General features: G+C 39.4%; 1 protein-coding gene, 1 long non-coding RNA gene and 1 other non-coding gene across 4 annotated transcripts in view; 1 reads left to right on the top strand and 2 right to left on the bottom strand.

The window, feature by feature from the left end:
• stac (SH3 and cysteine rich domain) overlaps positions 1–9,355 on the bottom strand; it is a 30,392-nt gene extending 21,037 nt beyond the window's left edge. The window contains exons 1-3 of one of the 2 annotated variants that reach the window (XM_026152484.1): positions 8,900–9,355; positions 7,755–7,787; positions 6,019–6,352 (exon numbers count right to left, since the gene is read on the bottom strand). In XM_026152484.1, the coding sequence (XP_026008269.1) occupies positions 6,019–6,352; positions 7,755–7,787; positions 8,900–9,013 (481 nt within the window). In that variant the 5' untranslated portion in view covers positions 9,014–9,355. The remainder of the gene's footprint in view (positions 1–6,018; positions 6,353–7,754; positions 7,788–8,899) is intronic. The other variant, XM_026152485.1, reaches the window with a different exon arrangement.
• Positions 9,356–13,459: 4,104 nt separating this feature from the next.
• Positions 13,460–15,547, bottom strand: LOC113012543 (uncharacterized). Its single transcript, XR_003270715.1, has 3 exons — positions 15,453–15,547; positions 14,679–14,754; positions 13,460–14,590 (listed from the first exon to the last, which is right to left on the bottom strand). It is a non-coding gene; the product is annotated as an uncharacterized LOC113012543 (long non-coding RNA).
• Positions 15,548–22,019: 6,472 nt separating this feature from the next.
• Positions 22,020–22,101, top strand: trnas-gcu (transfer RNA serine (anticodon GCU)). The gene has a single exon. It is a non-coding gene; the product is annotated as a tRNA-Ser (tRNA).
• The last annotated feature ends 21 nt before the right edge of the window (positions 22,102–22,122 follow it).

Genomic DNA, 22,122 nt, shown 5'->3' with positions numbered 1-22,122 from the left:
ACCATATTCTTGCCCAAGGGCAAAAGAAGTTAGCTATATGACATATTTACCTGTAGACTCAGAGTTATCATCCCCTACCCTCTATTCCAGTCAGATACAAATGAGAGACGAGTAAGCTGGCCAAAGCCTTGACCTATTTTCCAATAAAAGTGATAAATCAGTCCAAATCAAAGCTGGTAAGCTAATAACTTTAGTGCTTAAGCTAATGGACAGCTATTATGACTGCTGTGCATCAAGCGACATGAGGCAAGATATGAAAAAAAGACTAATTTATCTTCTTATGAAATAAGTGGGGAGTCTGTGGAGTAATAAATCTAACATGGCAAGATAAAATCAATAAACTGGTATGAGACATACAGCACGTACCACGCTAAAAAAACAAACATCACTTACAACCAGCCACTGTATATCCTATGAGAGCTCGTTCATATTAACAAAAGAGTACAATGTTTCCAAGTCCCAGAGCTGCTATTAGTTGGAATCTGGCAGCTATGCAGCTCTGGCTCTTCATTGATTAATCAATAAGCACGTGCCCTGCTTAGGCCCACGCTCTTCATATGTGCGTGTGAAAATGTGGACATGCGAAAGGAAACATCGATCTGCTTCTGTGAGCATCAAAGGGAACAGACACAACATAAGATGATCTGTCTGCTCCAAGTTTCCTCACAGAAGTGTTGTCAGTATGTGTCGTTTCTGTTTACTGTGGACCCGCCACAGTGGCAAGGAAACAATGTCGTGATTTCAATCCAGATCATCCTCAGAAATGCACGTTCAGTTTCACGAGTGGGTCGAGGGGGGTCATCGAGCAGAGGTAATCAGAGGAAACTTGACCCCCCACAAAAGGACTGTTAACATGAGATACTGTGTGCTTAAGAAACTAAGCTCTTTGTGTGTAGTTTACTTAGCCAACAAGGGGGAAAAATCTCTGCCTGCTCTTCATGTGCTGTAATGTAAACTGGCGTCACAGCTATTTGGATCTGGACAGCAGTGACAGGAACTTGAAACTCAGTAATGGGTGGAAAACAGTATCTGTATTTCCCATTTAAAGCTGTTGTGTCGCTTGGCTGAGGTGGAGTTAGTGATGCTGAGACAGAAACTGAGAGAAACGCGATCCCGGCCCTGAACCCTCGCCACGGAACAACAGAACAACAATGACAGACGCGGAGGCAATGAGAAGCAACCTGCGCCGATTTCTAGGTCGCTCTAAATCAGGTCAACTGATTGTGTTGCTTAACGAGCACCTCGAGTTTCATTTCCCTTCAGGTCAACAAACGATCTCCCTGAGAGATATCTCTGAGACATCCGGATTCAAGCTCTCGTCCGTGCACTGGGACAGGGAGCAAATTAAGCGCTTGTCAAGCTGTTGTTGATCGGCTTGTTTGAGCTGACTCATTCCAACATGGGGGAATAATGAGACGCCTCCATGTTAACTAATAAGGGAACAAACCGCTGTGTTTCAGCAGGCACATATAGGAAGGTGACACTGCCATCCTCCTGAGGTAATGGAAGGATAATGATGTTAGTCTGGATGTGTGTACGTGTGTGTATAGGTGCTTTTTCATTGAGGGCTTGAAGGCATTATAGCTGCGGGGAATCTGAGTGACAGTGCTGATCTCTCTGGCATTTGCTCTTTTTTTTTTGTGGATACTCTGCCATTAAAGCTTATTATTCATTTACAGTACAGTAAAGGACAAGACTCCTGCCAGCTTTTCTGTACCGTCTTCATCTCACCTCATAACCTCTCTCCTTCCATTTCCTCCTCTCTCCTCCCGACAGCCCTTCTCTCAGCCATACATTGATCCATTAAGCCGTCGTCCTTACTTCACGCCTCCTGATTTCCCGTGCAAATAACCCTAACTGAGACAATAACCCCTCCACCTCGTCTTCTTCTTAAACTCTGACCACAAGAAGCTTTCTTTACAATTACTTGCAGACTTGCAGTTAGTTTCTTCCACAGCATCGGTCATCAAGCAGCCTTTCAGTGTATCTGTTAGCATTGTTTATTTATTTATTCACATATCTGATTAATGTCAGATAACATTGTTGCTGTTATATCTCAACAGCCACAGTAACTGCTGAGATATAAGAGTCTGGAGCACGTGGAAACCTCTGGGACTGAAAAATTAAGCCAGTACAGAGATGCAGAAAAACCTTTACTCAACTGGCATCTATAGCAAGTTTTCATTCAAAGAATTTTATGCACAGCTAATCTGATTTTATTGTATTAAGTCATGAAGTGATGTGACGTTACAGGCATAGCTGCTTTAGGGTTTTCACCAGCATCCCTTAATAAAAGCATAAAAATAGCATCACAATTAATTATGGAAGAGCTTTAATTAATAGCTGGTAATGACGCAGCTCCACCCTCTTACCCTCTCATGGACAAGACAAATTGTCACACTTTATGTCCATCTTTTGTATACAGTCTACAGTCCAGGAAATAAATGACCTTCCCGTCAACTGACAGATGCTGAAATTACCGCTTTGAGCCAATGCTCAAACTTCAATACATCAGTTTTTGTTCACATTTAACTGTCTTTAAACTTTTCATGATCCGACTTTCTCCAATGACATTTTCCCCAATGGCTCCCATGCAGTTTAACATTTGGTAATGGTTTTTTGTTAGTGGCGTGCTGGTGCGTGAGACACTTTCAAGGCAGGGCGGACAACGTCAGCTGCTGGATTTAACACTAAAATAGATAAATTAAGAATCAGAGATGTCACAGCACGTACCGTTTGCATCCTGGGTGACAGAAAGAGCTATATGGTGCGTGTGAGATGTGTGCGTGACGTGCAGTGTGTCACTGAAATGTAACAAAATACCGGAAAACGCCACAGACACCAGCACGAACAAAACTCTCACATAGTAAGTGCACGAGTACTGTATGTGTATTAGAGGGAGATGTAATAAAGTGTCATTCAACACCACAGCCAAGCATCTCTACTGGGAAAACCTTGACCTCCTAGCACAAGATTAATTTCTTTCCGTGGTCAACTAAACCTGTCATGCACATTTAAGGAGTTTAATTGCACCGATTAGTGCGTGTTAATTTTGCCAGAATATCGAGTTTTGTTAATCCCAGGAGTGAGCATGGATCCTTTGGGTCTTTTAGGGGATTTTGAAAGTAAATAACTGTTTAACTCGTATAAGCTGACAGAGATTTCATGACATATTCTGCACATATCCTGCATATTCTGTTATCGCAGAAAATCAGGAGCAAGAATAGTCATACATTTTTAAGCTTTTTCTTTCTTGCCAGAAAAAGGCGAAAATTACCAGGGAAACGAGCGAACTGTGAAGATGGATGCTTTATGTGCAAATGCCATACATACCATAGAGACTATGTAATAAATGACAGAAAACACAAGCATGGAACAGAATGAGAAGAAGTTTAAAGTAGCAGGAAAGTGTGGTTTGAAAACTGAATACAGCTCTTTTGTTTTTATTGATCCTTGCTGATGCAGAAAATCCCAGCATGAAGAATGAAACTTGGTTATTCTGTGAGTACATCTAATGTTATGCAAATCCAAATTTCAGTACGTGAAAGTAAACGGGCGTCTATCTTACATACAGGTCATTTTGAAAAATGAATTAAAAACTAATATCTTTATTGCTCAAATAGGAATTAATCTCTTTGTTCTACTACCTTACCTTCATCTAGTAGACCTAATGAATGAGTCAGCGAGCACTATACTATAATTAAACCTATTTTTATTCTAAATGACACACCGAAATTGACGCATTGAGGTAATAAAAGACTCCAGTAGGAAGAAGGTGGGTGTTTATTTCTTTTATGTCTGCCTTACGCAATAATAGCATACATGTATTAGACTGATTATTTAATAGTGAAGGTGCATCATAAATACACTAAACACATAGATTTATATGGCATTTTTTTCTGAAATAGGAACAATTCATATTAGATTGATCCTAGTGTCTAAAAGAAAAACAGCACATCCTTGCTATATTTTTACATTTTGAGTGTATGTGATATTTTTTATAACAGCTTATTCATTTATTTTGTTAGAAAGTCAAATATCTGCTTGCAACACTATTTGTGTACCTTTAGAGGTGCAAGACAGGATATCAGTGCATAAAAATGTGAACTTTACTTGAAAAATGTTATAAAAACTTGTTGCATGATTATCTAACTCCATAAACCTGGAGACATTCCTCGTGGGTGACCATTAGGATTTAATAATTAATCCAATCAGTTTGAGTCCACCTTTCTCCTCCTCTAGTGTCTCTCCTTCTGTCTCCTGTGTGCTGCTCTTTGACTCTGGGATGTTGAGTCAGAATTTGATAACACCATCGCATATCATTACACACAAACACACAGACACACACAGGGAGGGACAGACAGAGAGCGATAGTGTTCTCATTAAGGTGGGACAACTGAAGACGAGGGCAGCATCTTTTTTTCATGTGTGGACCAGAGGGCAGCGCAGCATCACATCCTCACCACCAACAGACCAGCTGAGTCTCATTCAAAGCCACTGGATGCGCCTCACCGATCACACCAGATAAAACAGACCAGCGTATGTTACAACGTTCATAAATGTGTAGCAGTATGTGAGCTAAAGCTGCGAAAAGTTTTTTTCTGTGGCCTCACATTAGAAAAAGTTTCCCTCTTGTTCGGATTCTATCTTTGGGTGATGATACATTCTGTGTTACTCCAAGAAAAGCCTCTAAATTTCCTTTAATGTGAGCGAAAACCGGGTTAAAATCATAAAATTAATCTGTAGAACTCAACTACTTTCCAATATAAATTCATTTAACTGTGGTAAGAACTTCATAAAACTCATTATCAAGTACTGACTTTAACTTTATTGCAAAATAACACCAAAGTGGATATCCTCTCTGGACTTTCTAGCAAGAGGCTGCCCGTTTACAAGGTATTCATTTTATAAATCAGCCACACCACAACATCTTATCCCAACCACAGTAAAAGCAGTATGCTTACACTGTTCAGCCAAACAGATAATTGTTATGCACTGTGACAGTCCAGAAGCCTTCATCCAAAACTTGTGAGACATAATTTACATGAAGACATTTATAAATGGCATAAATGTGTTTTGTTATATTTAAAAACCTGGGTGTCTGGGAATAATGGTCTGTATATATGGAGTGACGGTTGTGTACCTGATTTGATCACAACTATTTTATAACCAATCAAAGACGTGCACGTGTTTCTTTTTCACTGCAGTGATATGATAAATATCGCCTGGTTTGTAAGAAAACCCTGAATGGACCACTGTTTGACACAGCAGCAGTGTCACCATTTATCCACCTGCCTCATAACCATGAAGTACTTTTTGCGCTTGAACTGCAACTTCTAATTGCGCAAATAGAAGCAGAAACTCTTGCAAGATATTAAACTGATGGCATAACTACAATTATAAACGTAGGTGCTCGTTTACATGTCTACCTTCCCGGTACGAAGTCTGATCTCTCTTATCTGCTACCAAACATGATGCCATGGGGCTAGTTGAGCAAATTGTAATTATCAAACTGCAGACTCCCTGAGATGCAGAGCCTTAGCAGTGATGGTTAAGCCAAAGGAACCAGAACATCTGGCAAGGGGAAAACAGGTAGCTGTGCTGGCGCAGACGTTGCTGGCTATCTGACACCCCAGCAGACAGATGGAGGGACTGGGCTCAGTGTGTGAATCAGAAGGATGGAGATACTTTGGTCACGTGTCAACAGATTAAGTCAGATGCTCAGTGTCAGGTGTGCAATTGTCTTTTTTTTTTTGTTTAGATACTCATGGTGTGTGTTTTAGAGCTTTGCCAACTATTCATACTGGATAATGGAGCATAAATCCACATGTCACGTTGCGTTCAACCCTTCGCACACTTTAATGCATGTTTCTCTGGTGGAAGAACACCTAGTGGAGAGCTCATTATTAAAAGGTTTTTCCTCACGATATGATTGCAGGGCTCATTGGATGATCAGGCATTTGCCTTCTCAGCTGTGTTTGATGTTATGATGAAGGAGAGCAGTGCTTTTACCCCTACCTACAATCATGTGGTTGCAGACGTCGCAGAACGTGGGCTTCTTAAAGATGTGCTCCATGAAGCAGTGTCCTGCTGAGTCTAACTGCATCGGGTTGCGTGGTTGTGAGCGCGACGTGGGAGGAGGAGCGCAGGGAATAGCCGGAGGAACTGGAGGAATGGGGAGGTTGGTGTTGTGCGGCGGGGCCATCCCAATGTTGCAAAGATGGCCCGTGCTGCTGCTCACGTCTGAGAGGAGCTCCGTCTTGTTTTCGCTGCTGTTCCGGAAGAAGTTGTCGGCGCTCTTGCTGCGGACGCTCTTGGTCTTGAAGGACAGGGAGCGTTTGAGTCTTTGCAGCTGAAACAGGAGAGGATGAGTTCAAGAAAAGTGGAGCAAAGAAGAGAAAAAGACAGACTGCTTGAGAGAAAATGAGGAGACAGAAAATCTTTGAGTGACCAAGTCCATTACTGCAGTAACCGTCAGGCAAATCTCATTCACTGATGCCCGATAACATGACTATTACCGTGGTCTCAACTTATCACCTTTCAGTAGAAAACCTTCCAGGTTCCCTACCTGGGAGGGTAATGTGATTTTCTGGTTAGGCCAGTGTATCACATTAACACCATTCCTCACACACTGTGCTGTCATTTCTGGCAGCAGCCCCTATCAATCTCATTATGCTTCTCCTTTACAGTAACGCTATTCATAATGCTCCACGCTGACAAATCATTTAATTTAACCAGTGTGTGTACCCCTGAAACCCACTCAAATCTGGGCTCAGACACATAATAAAGAATTGCTAAGCCACTCTAATGTGATTTTATGGTTCAGCTTCCAGGCTGGTGTGGCTATAAATCCCCGATTGAAAAATAGATTATGGTTTCTGATAGGTCGGGAAAGACTCCTAATGATTCTCTCTCACAGCACCGACTCGTCTTTACATCCGCCTTTTGTAAACACCTCTGAGCATTTATTCGTCCTCTTTGGTGTTTGTTGCAAAGCACGCAGACGCAGTCATACGTGGTGCATTGTTTCTGCGCTTGTCATTTTTGTGAACATGCCTGCACAAATTGCTTAGAGTGCTTATCATTGCGGCTTTGTTATGGTGAAGATCAATCAGTCCTGCAAGTCAATCTGGAAACAATCAATTTTAGACCCTTTCTCTGTCATCATCACCCACGCATGAACGCATACACACAGAAGCATGAACCTACAGAACAAATACATCCTCCTGCAACCTGTTACAGCTGTTTTCCTGCTGATCCATGAAAAGAAAAACAGTAGTAAAAGTAGATGGAAAACCTATTTCTACCGGTAAATGTGTGATGATGTGTGATGATAAAGGCCCTCTTTTTTGCTCTACTGTGGCTTTAATGTATATAAAATAAAGCACAGTGAAGGCATGTGTGCATGCATGGAGGAGCTCATGCTGTATTTCGATGGCGCCAAATCTCTATGAGTTCTCAGCTCTCTGTTAGCAGGGAGGGTTAATGGGGGCTGGGTGGAGCACTGCAACACAATCCGCCAAAGCCATTTATCACATGGGATTATAACTCAAATGACTTCAAATACGATGCAGCTTAAACAAAGAGTGCCCTCTAAAAATATGGGTGAAGATGGACTTAACCTGGTTGGCACTGACTTCGTTAAGAGGAATAAAAGTTGTGGAGTGAACAACTTTTATTCACATGCAATCATGACTCTTCTGACGGACTGATATCAGCAGTATGCGCCAGTTTGCACAAGAGTGGAGGCTCACCTTGCGCTTTTGATGTTCAGGCCTCACAGTATTCTTAAAGGAGGGATAAAAACACAAACACAACTTTACTTAATGGTTGTAAACTTGTTCAGCCTTCTGAGGAATTTATTCTACTTATCATGACTGTAAGAAAATTAAAACACTTTCTTTAAATGCCTTTTTTGCTCTATGACAAATCACCTATGATGCTGGAAGTGAGTCTGGTTGTTTGGCAGAAGCTTGGAAATTGCATAAAGTCAGCCAGGAGTCTGCTGAAATATCCAGCGAAACGTGCCAAAGTACGAGTTCCCATGCTGAAATGTTTCAGCTGAAACTAAGAAAACTGAACAACAACTTGATCATACAAAAACCACAACCTCGCTGTCAGAAGGAGACGGAGCATGAGATTCATCTGCCCAGCAAGGGAGTCGTGGTGGGAAGAGCTGTCACAGCTATCCACTGCCATGATCAGTAGTCCAATATTGTACTGCTAAATGTAGTAGTCTGGGGGTCAACATGTGACCCACATAGATGGTAAAACGCCAGAGGCAGCTGCCAGCTCTATCACACAGCCTCATTTCCAAGTAGAAAGTCCAAGCCATGTGCCTTTTATTTATTTATGAAAATGCACATATTTTTAAGACCATATTGTTTCCCGTTTTTAATTCAGTTTTAATTTAAATAACCTTTCCATGCTTGATGTAAACCAGTACCCACAAGAGCTGGACTAAGCAGGTTATTCTCTATTATCTCCTCCAAAGAAAAACACCACAGTACACTTCTCATATAAAACCACAGAGAGCATGTGAGCTGCTGCTGTGAGTTTAAACTGATCTCAGCGTTATCTTCTGTTTAACCTCGTTATCTTCGTGGTTTGTCTCCCAGTTGTAAGCTACAGCTCGTATTATTTGTTATGGCTTCCTTAAATCTAATCACATCAGGTTGTTTTAGGATGTTTTATCAGTGTGTTATCGGTCATTTAAAGGAGGAGGAAATGTGCGGTCTTCTTTCTGGGAGCTCATCCCAATTGAGCCCATTTAAATCTCGTATTAAAAGAAGTTTTTTTAGCCTGCTTAATTTCCTTTTCAGAGTTGCACTGGCGTGCAGTGAAAAACATTTTCGTGGTAAAGAAGAAAACAACAACAACAACAACGGGATAGTCCTACCTTGCTTTCTTGCTGGCTGGCGTTCGCCGTCGGGGATTTGGGTGTCTCATTCTGGTCCCGTTCGTCCTCTTTGCCCCCACTTTCGTCCTGAATTGTGCTGGCCGGCGGAATCATCCTCTCTGTCTGCACTCTGTAAAAAGATACTGCTCAACTGAGTTCGTTTCCCCCCCAAGCGGTTTACATCGTTTCTGTTCTTCTAATGGAAATAATAAAAAAGATAAGTCGTTTAGATCCGTTGCTGATATATTGTGAAGAGGGAAGAAACGAGGAGTAAAACGTACTGAAAAGACACAAGGGTGGAAAAAAGTGGTTTGGGAATCAAAAGTTGCAAGTAATTCCAGATCGGCTTCAAAGTGCCCTGTCCGTCTGAAGGAGGCTTTCGTGTTTATCGTGGCGTCGTGCGTAACTGCCAAGACATCTCCAAGTCCACGCTGTGCGCCGTGCGCCTCGCGTTGTCAATACTTTGAGGGCGGAGAGCTGTAAGCGATCAAGGGAGGGTAGGGCTGAGAAGGATGGAGAAGGAGGAGACACAACGAGTCTGTCCAGATGCACTCAAAGGGAAAAAGCTCATTCTCAAATGGATCATTGCTCTTCTTAAAAGAAAAGTCAAGGACCTACGCTCTTTGCACGAGTGCATGCGCTTCTTTCCAAACCAAATGTTATGTATAGCACACTTGTTCAGATTAATGTCAATAAATTGTTCTTCAGATTGGTCCACCTGCTTTATTTATTAATTCAGTTGACAAAGACTGAGAGAATTTTCCAGAAATGCTTTAGACAGCAAAACTTCACTCGAGTAAGGCTTGAACACCAACCTAACGCTAACTAAAGAATTCTCACAATAGATTTTTTTTTTTGACTGTGTGATGATGGCACAAAAATAAGCTGCTTCGAATTAAAATACTACCTGAGATATTTTTTCTGCTGCAAAGGAGAAAAATGCATGATTACAGATATACATGCAGTTCCTTTTTAGAGTTATCAGACTTTCTTTTAGGTCAGAAAAACGTCTTTCACCTCATGAACTTTAGTCAAGGTCAAACACATTTGTGTTTACTTGTTTAGCTATTATAGTGAGGACCAGGTTGAGGTTCTAGACCATTTTGAGTGAGTTGGTCCTCACTTTTTCACACTCTCTTCAAAGGCCTGTTTCAGGGTTACAGGTTTTTCTCGGGTCCAGGTTAGAATTAGGTTTATGCTAACTCTTGTAGTTGTATTGTTGGGATAATGGGCTAGTATTAAATTACGTCACCAAATATCCTCACAAAGATAGACAGCCAAATATAAGCATGTGTGTACTGAAAATAGATAGAAGCTTTGTTTTTACCAGCAAAATACTAAATTATTAAGGTGATGATGTAACAGCCCTTGCTGACTTTAGATGAAATGATTGATAACCCTTTTATGTTTGACTATCAGCTTTTAAACTACATCATGGACCAGTTAGATTAGATTAAAGACATGAAAAAAACCAAACCACTTACAAAACCAAAGAAAAAATGAAGAAATTCATTGTTTCAGGTAAGAAATAGCGCACTTTGTCACATTCAGTTATTGTGTGAACAAAGGAAATAATACTAGTTTGTGAGCTTCAGAAGTACTAGGCATCTGTACCTTCATCTAACACTAAGCAATAACATGAATAAGGATACCCCATTTCCCAAAATGTCAAACCAGTATTAAGCAAGTAAATATCCTTCAAGGTCCATCTGTCGCGGATTACTTTCAGAAAGAATAGCCCCAAGCCGACACTCACACAATCCAGTATATTCACACACTGGTAAGCTACTGATGAGGAAACTGGCAGTGTTATTACTCTTTAGGTTTCGCAGTGAAACATAAAGCGTTTTACTTCACCTCAGATGGGATAGATGTGATACTCACTGTAGTGATACATCATGATGCCTCCCTCCGGGCTCCCTTGTGATGTCCTTGAAGTTATGTTGCAGGATGAAGGAGGCAGGTGCCAGACTGCAGCCTCCTCACTCTGACAGGAATGCAAACACCAACACAGTCCCAAGGAGTGAGACTACATATTGATTTTTGTAATCCAGAGCAGAATGGATTCAATCCCAGAAAAGTCAGTCACATTCCTGAAAGGTTGGTTTACCTCCTAACATCAAGATTAATATCGCGTTTTGTTTGTCAAATCTTTATCACCAAACTGTGGATGTATTATTTTAACAAGCCACGGTGAAACAGATTCTTTCTACATTTTGCGGGATCATCCAAAATGAAGTTCAGTGATTGGGCATGCATTCAGCGCTAAAGAGTGATACATCAGAGAAAACACAGAAAAAGGAAAGTGCAAAGATTGACTGACATATGTCATGACACAGTACCTATACAGCTGAGGTGAATGACTGAGAGGTTGTGTTTCTGTAGTTTAGATGGTGTGAAGATGGTTTTATTTGTCTAGAGTTTTTCTATATTAGCCCGCAGAAGGTCAGCAGATTTAACCTATTTTCAGAAAGAGCAATCAGTCTTAATAAAGAGTGTGACTTTGTTTTAACACTTAGACTCATCCTGGACTTGTTAATTTGTCAAAGGGTATACTTCTGTATTTTCTCACAGTAGTAAGGGTGGTGTAAAAATGACATCAGCTCATTTGACACCGCAAATGAGCTGATGTCTTGCGCTTTCACACGATAACCCACCACCTGGAGAGAACACAAGACAATCCCCCGGGTTAGTCAGTCCGAGCACGAGTCAATGATACATTCAGTCCATGTGGTGTATGTGTGTGGTTATTGTGACTCATGTCAACAGAAAGAACCAAGTGCTTGACCGATTGTGCCAGGAAGCAAGCGTAGAGAGCCAAGCGTGAAAGCGAGACAGGGAAAGAACATTGTAATTTCCTCTCTCAGCTGCTGGTCCGTCAAGAGTGCAAAGAAGGCGTGAAAAAATGAGAGAAATACTGAGCGATGGAGGACGATAGGCTGGAGGAATAGGGGTTAATTATTCCCAATGAAATGTTTCATTAAGGAGATGCAAAGATCTGAGTTGTGCAGTTTCAGGTCCACAGTTGCTTTTTGGTTTTTAAGTATTTGTCTTTCTTGTTATTAATGCATTAGTCCTGCATATGGGAACCATCAACCACATTCTTGCCACATTCTTGCATCACATTCGCCTAATATGTGAAGGATCCCTTGGGAGGGTTCTATCAGGAAGAGCTTCTGGTGTAAGAATACCGTATGCCAAATCAAATATACAGATCCATGTGTTGACATCTTGTGGATAAGGCATCAGCCAAAAGAACAATAGAAGAGGTATGCCCATCAATGAGCCACCTCTTTCAACTGTTATAACCACAGAGCACATTTTTATTAATTTCTCAAATTTCTATTTACTTTCTCAGGAAAAATGTAATATTTGAAAGACTTGGTTTGATACTTATTTGTGACCGTAACTAAATCCAGAGTAATACGATTTTATTTCTTCACAAAGATAAAAGAGCGCACACTAAATTTTCATGTATTCCTAAATTTTAAACATGTGTTCTTTTTTCATACTAATGCAACAGCTGATGTTGAGGGTAGGAATAAAAAACATATCACACACATGCACCACATACACCATAGAAATGCAGAATTCTTTTTGGTTTTTTTACAAGTAGGCTGAACCATTACCTGATCACACCTGGCCTCTCATGCATGACGAAGAGTTATAGGATGTTAACGAGAAAATGCATTTTGGGATGTCTTATATTTCTTAAGTAGACCTCCCTGCACATATACATTTCAAATCAACTTTGGTTCCATAGTGTTATAAAAGCATCACCAGTGAAGCTGTACTTGGGTTTGGGGTGCTTTGAAATAACACATGTTAATGTGCATGCTAGAAACAGACTGTATATAAAGGTTGGACATAGTTTCCAGGTCTGAAAAGTGAAGCTAATACATAAAACTGATTTGTTCACTGCACATTGTTTTGAAGCTGATGGCTTGTCATTTGCAGACTTTCCAGCCTCCAGTTGCCTAGGTGACCTTCGAACATATTTACTACCAGGTCATACATTAATCAGGGGTACACAGTAAAATTTGCAGTGTCAAACTAACACTTAGAGTTAAATTTAACACTGTTTCCGAGTCTATTTGGTTCCATTCAGAATTGGTGTTAAATCAACTCTTTCTATAGTGTTAAAATTTTAGAGTAAATTTAACTCTAAACAGAGTAAAAATTTAACAGAGTAACACCGCATAGTGTTAAATCAACTTAACACTACTAGTAGTGTCATATTATTTACTCTATTCTAGTGATAAATTAACTCTATTTGAGTAAAATCCCACTGATTTTTAACACTGAATTGTGTTATTTGAAATTAACACTGGGGGTTCAAAGAACTCTGATGGGAGTTGATGTTACTCTATACTGTGTTATTCATACACTAATCTCTAGTGAAAAATTAGCTCCCATAGAGTAAAATTTGTAATTAATTTTACACCAAATAATGTTACTAAAACTCTTCCTGTAGTGTTACCTTTACACACAATTCACTGTTTTGCAGCATGAAAACCTGGTTTTTAATAATGCTTTTACATATAAAACAAGTGAGCAAAAACCACAACTAGATAATACATTTAACAGCTTTATTTTTATGTCAGGCTCAAAATATAAAAACATCTCATGTAGTGTATAAAACACTTTAAAACAATGAATTAGTTCAGCATAAAACGGCAATATGGAACGACATACAGGGAGGAATCTGAAATGCCATACTTGATTTGAAGAAGCAACACAGCTCATTTATGTTCAACATCTTCAGCACCATATTGGGATGCAGTCTGACCCTAAATGCATGATAATGGTCATCAAAACACAGGGTTTCCATCAGTTTTCCACAGAGCAATACAATGCCATCTTTCACAACAGTACTTTTGATCTTACAAAAAACCGGAATCTCAGACACTACATCTGTACAGATGATAAAGTCAGGGCGGTACTCTATACCGTGTTGTTATCCACTTAGCTGAAAACAAACTGGTAGACAACACAGCTCCAAGCAATTTCTGGACCTTCTTCCAGCTCTCCAAGTGTCACCATCTTTCCTGGTCCTAAAGCTAATCTTTCCAGGCTAAAGGACTCCCAATGCTTTATTTTATTACTATTATATTTATTTTTACTTGTGGTGTACTGTAAAGGTACACTCTGTAAGGCTGCATCTTTAGCCTGAGTATGAATCTCAAAAAAACACTTCCTCCATTGAGGAGACAAAACTATTCAAAGTAGATTGGCTCACAGTAGCTGTGCAACAGCAGAGGCACACATATCCAAAGTGCTCTTATTTGACCTTTTCAGATGTTGTGGGTGTTTCTTCTACATTAGTTGACATCACGTCCCCTATAGTGCTAATTTCTTTAACTGCCACATCATGCTGTAGATTAACATCAGTGTCAGCCTGTTGGTCAAAATAGTTAAGGTGTTTGGTATTTAAATATTTTCTAAAACCTGTGGTTTGGATGAACGTGTACATGTTGTGAAGCATAGTGTTGTAAGATGTGCCAAACACAAAATGTGCTTAAACAGTTCATCAAAAGCACCAAGTGAAGAGGTAGACTTGCATGGTATGGCATTCTTGTCAAGAATAATGAAGAACCGGTGGATGTCATTCTTTTTCACCCCAACAGCCAGGAGGTAGGGTTGAGTGCTGGTAGTGATGGCATCAAGGTGCTTTTGGATATTTGTTCCAGTCTGAAAAGACAAATACAGACAGGCAATAAGAATCAAATGTTTCTTAAATTGGTAATTCATAACATAAAAATAGAAAAGAAACACAAACCTTCTTGAAGACCACAAGACGCCTTTCTGCTTGAGAAGCTGACACCTTTCCTGGTCTCTTCCGACCCTGAAGAGTTCTGCTGAGCCAAATAAGACAGGTCAGGGTGAAGAAGTGACAGCCAAAGAAAAGCTTACCACAAAACGGAGAAGTTATGACAAATCAGACTATAAGGCAAAAAGAAAGTGCAGCTTTATGGTTTCATGGACAAAAGAATTTCTGTGGCTGCAATATGACGAGCTAAATAACCAGGGCTGCACATAAGTGGTCCGCAGGTGCGCATTCGCTGTCAAAATAAAAAACACGCACAAGGGTTAGGGTTAAATTTAAAAACTGTACTTTTGAGTTAAAATATATATTTATAATTTTAATAAATGACAAATTAAAAAGGCATGAACATTTTTTTTGTATCGAAAAAATATCGAACCGTGACACCAAAGTATCGAACCGAACCGAACCGTGAATTTTGTGTATCGTTGCACCCCTAGTTAATATGTAGCTCCCAACACATGGAGGGTTTAATTTAATGGAATTTCAAACATGCTAGAACACAACACAATCACCACTACACACTGAAATAAATTAACAAGCCTTACAGTCTTAGCCAACACTAATTAACAACCTTACGTTAGCATACAGACAATGTCACATTTGCTTCAGGTACAAAATGAAATATATAATAAACATGGACAAAAGGAATGTAACCTTATTTTAACATGCTACTTGTGTTTAAAATGTCAAATTGTTGGTTTTAATAAGTGAATATGAACAACTTACCGTGTAACTGATGTAAAGAAAATGGCGTCGTGAAAAATCCTCTTGGTTTGAAAAGGAGTCTGTGGTGGGAGGAGCTTTCTAGAGTAACATTGACACTGCCTCTTTTAACTCCGCGAATTATCACCCACACTGGGAGGCGTTTTGCTCCAGCTGTCGTTATAATGACTCTATTAGAGTAAATACACTTTAACACTGCTGATTTAACACTGGGAAATTTACTGTGTATGTTTCTTTCTCAATGGCAGAAAGATTCCTGGAAGATGAGAAATGTTTACAATTCAGTTTCTACGGTTTCTAAGTTGGCCAGAAGTGGGCAGCTCCTCGGGAAATCTGGTTTTATAGTCAGTTAGTTAATTCCATTTAATTCAATTCAATTCAGTTTAATTTTATTTATATAGGAACTGTAGGAGCCTTTTTGTGTTGTTACCTTATGTGTGCCACTAGGGGTCACTTTTTGTGTTTTTATGGTATAATATGTTTTATGGTACAGTGTTTAAGGTAGGCACGTGTAATTAGTGTCAAGTGTTATTGGTCGGAAGGAGCAAACAATTTGTGATCTCTGTGCTGTTGTGATTTATGTTAAATGAAGTTGTATACTAAGAGAACTGTTGAACTACAAATGCAACTGATGGAAAGCAATAAATGTATTAAACGGACAAGATAAGTACAGCTGCACTCTCAAGTGTCATTCATGACAGTGGCATCATGTCACCTCCGCCATCGAACACCTCAGTGGCTTCAAGCGTAGGCTTAGTCTTTACAGGAACGAATTCACAATAATAGTCACCGCAAGGCACTTTATATGTTAAGGTAAAGACCCAATAATAATAGAGAGAAAATCCCAACAATCACATGACCTCATCAGCAAGCAATTGGTGACAATGGGAAGGAAAAACTCCCTTTTAACAGGAAGAAGCATCCAGAACCAGCCATCGGCCACTACCAGATAAGACAACATGGGACAATTTGAAAATAACACTTGGAACAAGGTAGTTTCAAGCATTTCTGGATACAGAATGAGGTTTTTCTATTTCATGGACCGTGTTGGAGTCAAAAAAGACGATAAAACAGGATATGCTTTAGAGCAGGTTGACCTCACAATTGAGATATGAGTGTGCAGTGTTTCTCCTTCCCTCACAACGTCTGGTTTCCAAACACATTTTGTTTCATAAAATTGTAACAGCCAAAATGCTCACCTAGAGGCTTTACCATGAGGCTCATGTCATGGTGGGCACATCCATCTATATAAAGTCTCTGATGCTAACATGCTCAAAATGCTAACATTAACATTCTATTAATGCACAAAACGTCCACAACCTGTTGATCGTGGTAGCACAACAATGGTTTAATTACATTTTATCAGCATACTTAGTTGGCTGTTTTAACAGTGATTTACATGCAAAAGAGCTTTCATCAATAATCCTCTGGTTGTTCGCATATCTTTATTTAACATCTGTTTGTCTACAATGATTGCAATATATTAATAATTATTTAACTGGAGAAATATTTCTTTACCAGATTTCCATCAGAACCAAAAGTTCAGTAATAGGAACAGGCTGTAAACACCTTATATCCACCAAAGTTACTGAAAACATGACATTTGTGGCACAAATTTGTGGCACAAAAAAGGGCGCAAAAGTATTTATGCTAGTAGTAATTGTAAGAAGGCAGTGTGATTCATGTTAAGTCATAAAGATCTTCTTGAATGTCTTGCTATCGCGACATGAATGAGTAACACTTCTGACTTGTTCTTCATTCATGATGTGTCCTTATAAAAAAAAATCACCAAATATGAGATTAAAACCTCGCTTTACTCACTGAACAGTGGGTCTGATCCACTGGTGCCACTGGTGACTGGTTCCGCTCATTGTGTCTTGAATACCATGAGGTTATGAAATCCCCTCTCAGACTTTGTCACACTTGCATGTGCCAAACTCCACATTTTGCCTCTTTCTGTTGGGTTCGCAGCTCCTCTGGGAGACTCAACATGTCACCAAGCTATTCTTGGAGTGTAGTCTCCTGCTCACACACACATGGCATTCACATCAGTTTCTGTGCCAAGAAGACATGATCAGTGTTGTCACATTCAGGGATGAATTGAAGGGCTGATAGACGGAGTGAATGTTTGGATCATTAGCTATCATAACTAATGATAGATTGTGTAATTATTACTCATTTTAAGATTCATTCCAACTGTGACTTTCTGACAACACAGTGGAAAATTGATAAGAAAATTACTTCCTGAATAAAAGATTACTATCATCGCATTTAAGCTTCTGTACAGTAAATTATTATAAGAGAGATTATAAGCCACTACAAAGCATTTCTGTTGAATTGAATATTTTCAGATCAAACAAGCAAATTTGAAGCCTTCAAATATTGTAATTCTATCTGGATTCACTGGACACGAACAGTAGAGAAATAAAGAAGCAACATATTTGATGAAATTGGAAATGTAAGGGCTACACGGTGGCACAGTGGTTAGCACTGTTGCCGCACAGCAAGAAGGTCCTGAGTTCAATTCCACCATCAGGCCGGGATCTTTCTGTGTGGAGTTTGCATGTTCTCCCCGTGTTTGCGTGGGTTCTCTCCGGGTACTCCGGCTTCCTCCCACCGTCCAAAGACATGTAGTTTGTGGGGATAGGTTAATTGGAAAATCCAAATTGCCACTAGGTGTGAATGTGAGTGTGAATGGTTGTCTGTCCCTGTGTGTTGGCCCTGTGACAGACTGGTGACCTGTCCAGGGTGTACCCTGCCTCTCGCCCTATGACAGCTGGGATAGGCTCCAGCGCCCCCCGCGACCCTGAAAAGGGTAAACAGAAGCGAATGGATGGATGGAAATGTAAGTCTTCAAAAAGTGATGTGATCAAGTACAAATGAACCAGCATATACAACAGACACACACCTACACATATTTATGCAGACACACACAAATGTCCCAGCATGTGTTACAGTAATGGGCAAGTGGATTCCCCAAGAACCCAGTCTAATTAGCCTATCTTATTAAGAGCCACCCCAAGACTGGTCTCTGCAGGGTACAATAAAGTAATGAGAGCTAGGAGTAGGTGTGTGTGTGTGTGTGTGCGCGTGTGTGTGTGTGTGTGAGGGAGAGAGAGCTTTCACTTTTTCACAATTGACCACGTGTAGCCAACTTTATCTCTACACACAGTACCTACTTTGATTCAGGGACCTTTGTCACATGGTAAACTCCACTTTCTAATAGTATTTCTGTCGTGAGCTACACTGTCATCTACACAACATATACAAAAATATCTCGTAGTTCATTTCATGCATTAGCAGGAGGATTAGCAGGACTGAAATCAGTAAAACAGTTTGTTATTATGGCTTTTACAAACACTTTCTGTTTAAATTATGCTACTAAAAATCCTCTTTGTTTCTGACCTCTTAAAAAGTTATGAAAATAATTTTCATCTTATTAAGTTGAAAATAATCATATGTTTGTTTTTTAGCATACATGGTTAATCATTAGATTGTTTCTCATTCCTTAGTCGCTGTTATCAGGTTGCTTTAAATCACGGTTGGCATCATTAAAACAGTGTTACCCTGCTTGACTTGCAACCAGGGTAACACTGTTTTGATGATCAATAACTAGGGAATAAGAAACAAGCTGGTGAACACCATTACCCCACGCCCTTGTTTTCATGAAGTCCTCACTCTACCTTTAAGACATATTAAGACATATTCCTTACTCCTGCTAGTTTGTATCTGTGCACAGCATAAGAAAGAGTAGCACAAATAAAATGTTAGCTTAGTACAAATAGTAAAAATGCAGAAAAGTTGCCCTATGTTGAAATTGAACACTTCTGAGGTTCACTAATGATCTCTTTTTAGAGATAAAAAAAACAAAATAAAATAAAACAGCTATGGCTTTATGGAGAATCATATGTTGGAGTCCCCCTTAGAAAAGTGACATCAATTCTTCCACCAAACCCTCTGGAGAAATTAAGACATAATACACCTGTGGCGTGTCCATATGTCCCTTCAAGCGTGCACACATTTATGTTTTGTGAACACCACAGTTTGATATTAATGGCAGGTTTCTAAAACAACAACTTTGCCTCATGTGTCTCTGCTGATTCATGAGTCTTCAACACCTCACAGGATCTCACACTCGAGAGGTGTAAAACTCGGCTGATTGAGATATTGAACATTTTGTTCATTTTACTGAATGCTGATTTAAGTAGGAGCTTTTCAAACTGATACACCGTTCTTGCATCACTGTATTTGATCCAGTGACGCACTTCCTGACAGTGTAGCTGGTCTCCAGCTGGTCACTTTTTAGCCTACTGTGTGCCAGTCAGGACTAATGAGACAACAGAGGCCAAAAGCAACACAGAACAGCTGATCCCCTGTTTCATTAAGAGGATCACATCTCTGTGAGAGGATGAACAACTGTTCATCGTTACAGTGTATTTAACAAATAATAATCTCTTCCTCAGGTCTGTCTTCCAAGAATGATAACTTATCAAGACTGAATTATCTAGATAACGTCAAGTTTAACTAACTGACTTTAATATTTTCAGTAACTTAGTTAAAGTTACAGTCGTGATTTTAAAGGTTTTGCATTACTGGATATGGTAATTGCATCTATGTTGAAGCACTCACAAGTGAGCATCACACTTGTGCTATCTTCAGCAACCTTATACTTGTATATAATTAAAGGCAGAATAGAGAGAAAGCTAACCAGTTCCCTTATTAAAGCAACCAGTAAATCTTGGCTAGCCGTGTTATAGAGGGATTAACAGCACAGTTGGAATCCTTCTTTAATGAATCAGGTTGCATGGCTGGACTGATCCCAGAATATAGATAAAGCATCCCACTTTATGCCAAGTGTGCACTTCTACAAGAACTGCATATTTGATGAAGTATGCAACCAGTGATCACATTTTTGTCAAAAAGGATGGTTTATGGTCCAGTACTCTTTATCTGTAGTTGCCCAGATGTTCCATTCTGTCTCTGTTATGAAGCAGGAAAATGTGTTTGAGGGAAATCACTAGTGTTTGAGTCACAGACACATTTACTGACCGGCAAATAATGGACAATCATCATGTCAGAGCTGAAGTTTTCTGTAAGGGCTTCTCTAGCTTTTGATGTTTTTGTGGAATTTATATTATAAAGATTATTACTATGTTTTTTTCCTCATATATTTTCGTTACCAACAACAAAATCCCACGAAGCAACACGCTGACCACAATACCAGTGATTTCTCAAACTACTCTTGTTTTCAAAAATATACAATTAAGCTAATAGCTTCCTCTATTCCCTCCACTTTCCAAGCCCTTGATTCATTGGTCAGACCAATCCATCTTTAGAAGTGAATTAAACTATCTTAGCTTTTGTTAAATAAATAATGACATGATGTAATATGTCATGTGTTGTTGCTCTTCTGAGGGTATTTTTATTATGTCCTAATAGCTGGGATGGGCTCCAACCAAACCACTAACCTGAATTGGATAAGTGGAAGAAAATGGTTGTAAATGGATGGACTGATGACCTGATATGAAAACTTTGAAACTAAGGTTGTACTTTTGATACACCACAGTTTTCAAAAGGAATTATACACCAAGAACATATTTCACACATAATGAGAACTGAAAACACCACCACTCCTCATTTGAAATAACATTAACTCAGAGGACCAGGACAAGGACAAAAATGGTCATCATTTTAAAATTTTACCATCAACACTGCTTTAGTCTGTCTCTTAGTATTGAGATCTCAAGTCCATTTTTCCCCAGAGGATGCACAGTTTTTTAAATGGCTAAGAAAACATAATATTCCCTAAAATACCTACAATATATAGAAGTAGAAGTAGAGAGAGTAATAAGCCAGGAGTTAAACGATATTCATTGTTTTGAATTATAAACAAGAACTTTAATTATAGATATTTTAATTATAAATTCCACAGACATTTTGAAAGACAGAGAATCACATACAGAAAATTCATGCTTTGAGACGTTGGCCCATATTTACTGGTTAATAAATGTGTCTGTGACTCAAATACTGGTGATACTTTATGACTTCATAACAGTGACAGAGTGGAACATCTGAACAAGTACAGATAAACAGGACTGGGCCATAAAATTCATATTTGATCACTGGTTACATACTTTATCAGCCATGTAATTAGAAGTGCACACTTGGCATGAAATGGGATGTTTTATTTAAAGTGAGAGAAGGACTCCAACTGCGCTGTTAATCCCTGCCTTTAATTCATATACAATATATATATATATATATATATATATATATATATATATATATATATATATATATATCTTCAGCTGAAGATAACGCAAGCGTGAGGATGTGCTTAAGTGCTGCCACTGCTTGTATATTGTGAATATATGTACTCTTATTTCATTTTTAATTTAATTTAATTTTAATTAATTTTTAAAGGCATAGTTTTAAAACAGGAGATGCTTGATGAATGAGGATGCATTAACTCTAGTGGTAGTTCACAAACAACACGAACTTGAGCTTTCAAAATTCCTTAATAATAATAATATCGGTCTCTCAAATACCCTGAGCGTTCGAGCAGCACATGACGAGGTGGCCGAGTGGTTAAGGCGATGGACTGCTAATCCATTGTGCTCTGCACGCGTGGGTTCGAATCCCATCCTCGTCGGTCTCATTTTCGGGAGGAGAA

Source organism: Astatotilapia calliptera, chromosome 19, assembly GCF_900246225.1.
Source record: "Astatotilapia calliptera chromosome 19, fAstCal1.2, whole genome shotgun sequence".
Classification (NCBI taxonomy): domain Eukaryota; kingdom Metazoa; phylum Chordata; class Actinopteri; order Cichliformes; family Cichlidae; genus Astatotilapia; species Astatotilapia calliptera.
The sequence above is the reverse complement of the archived record's forward strand: the minus strand, read 5'-3'. Positions and strand labels throughout refer to the sequence as shown.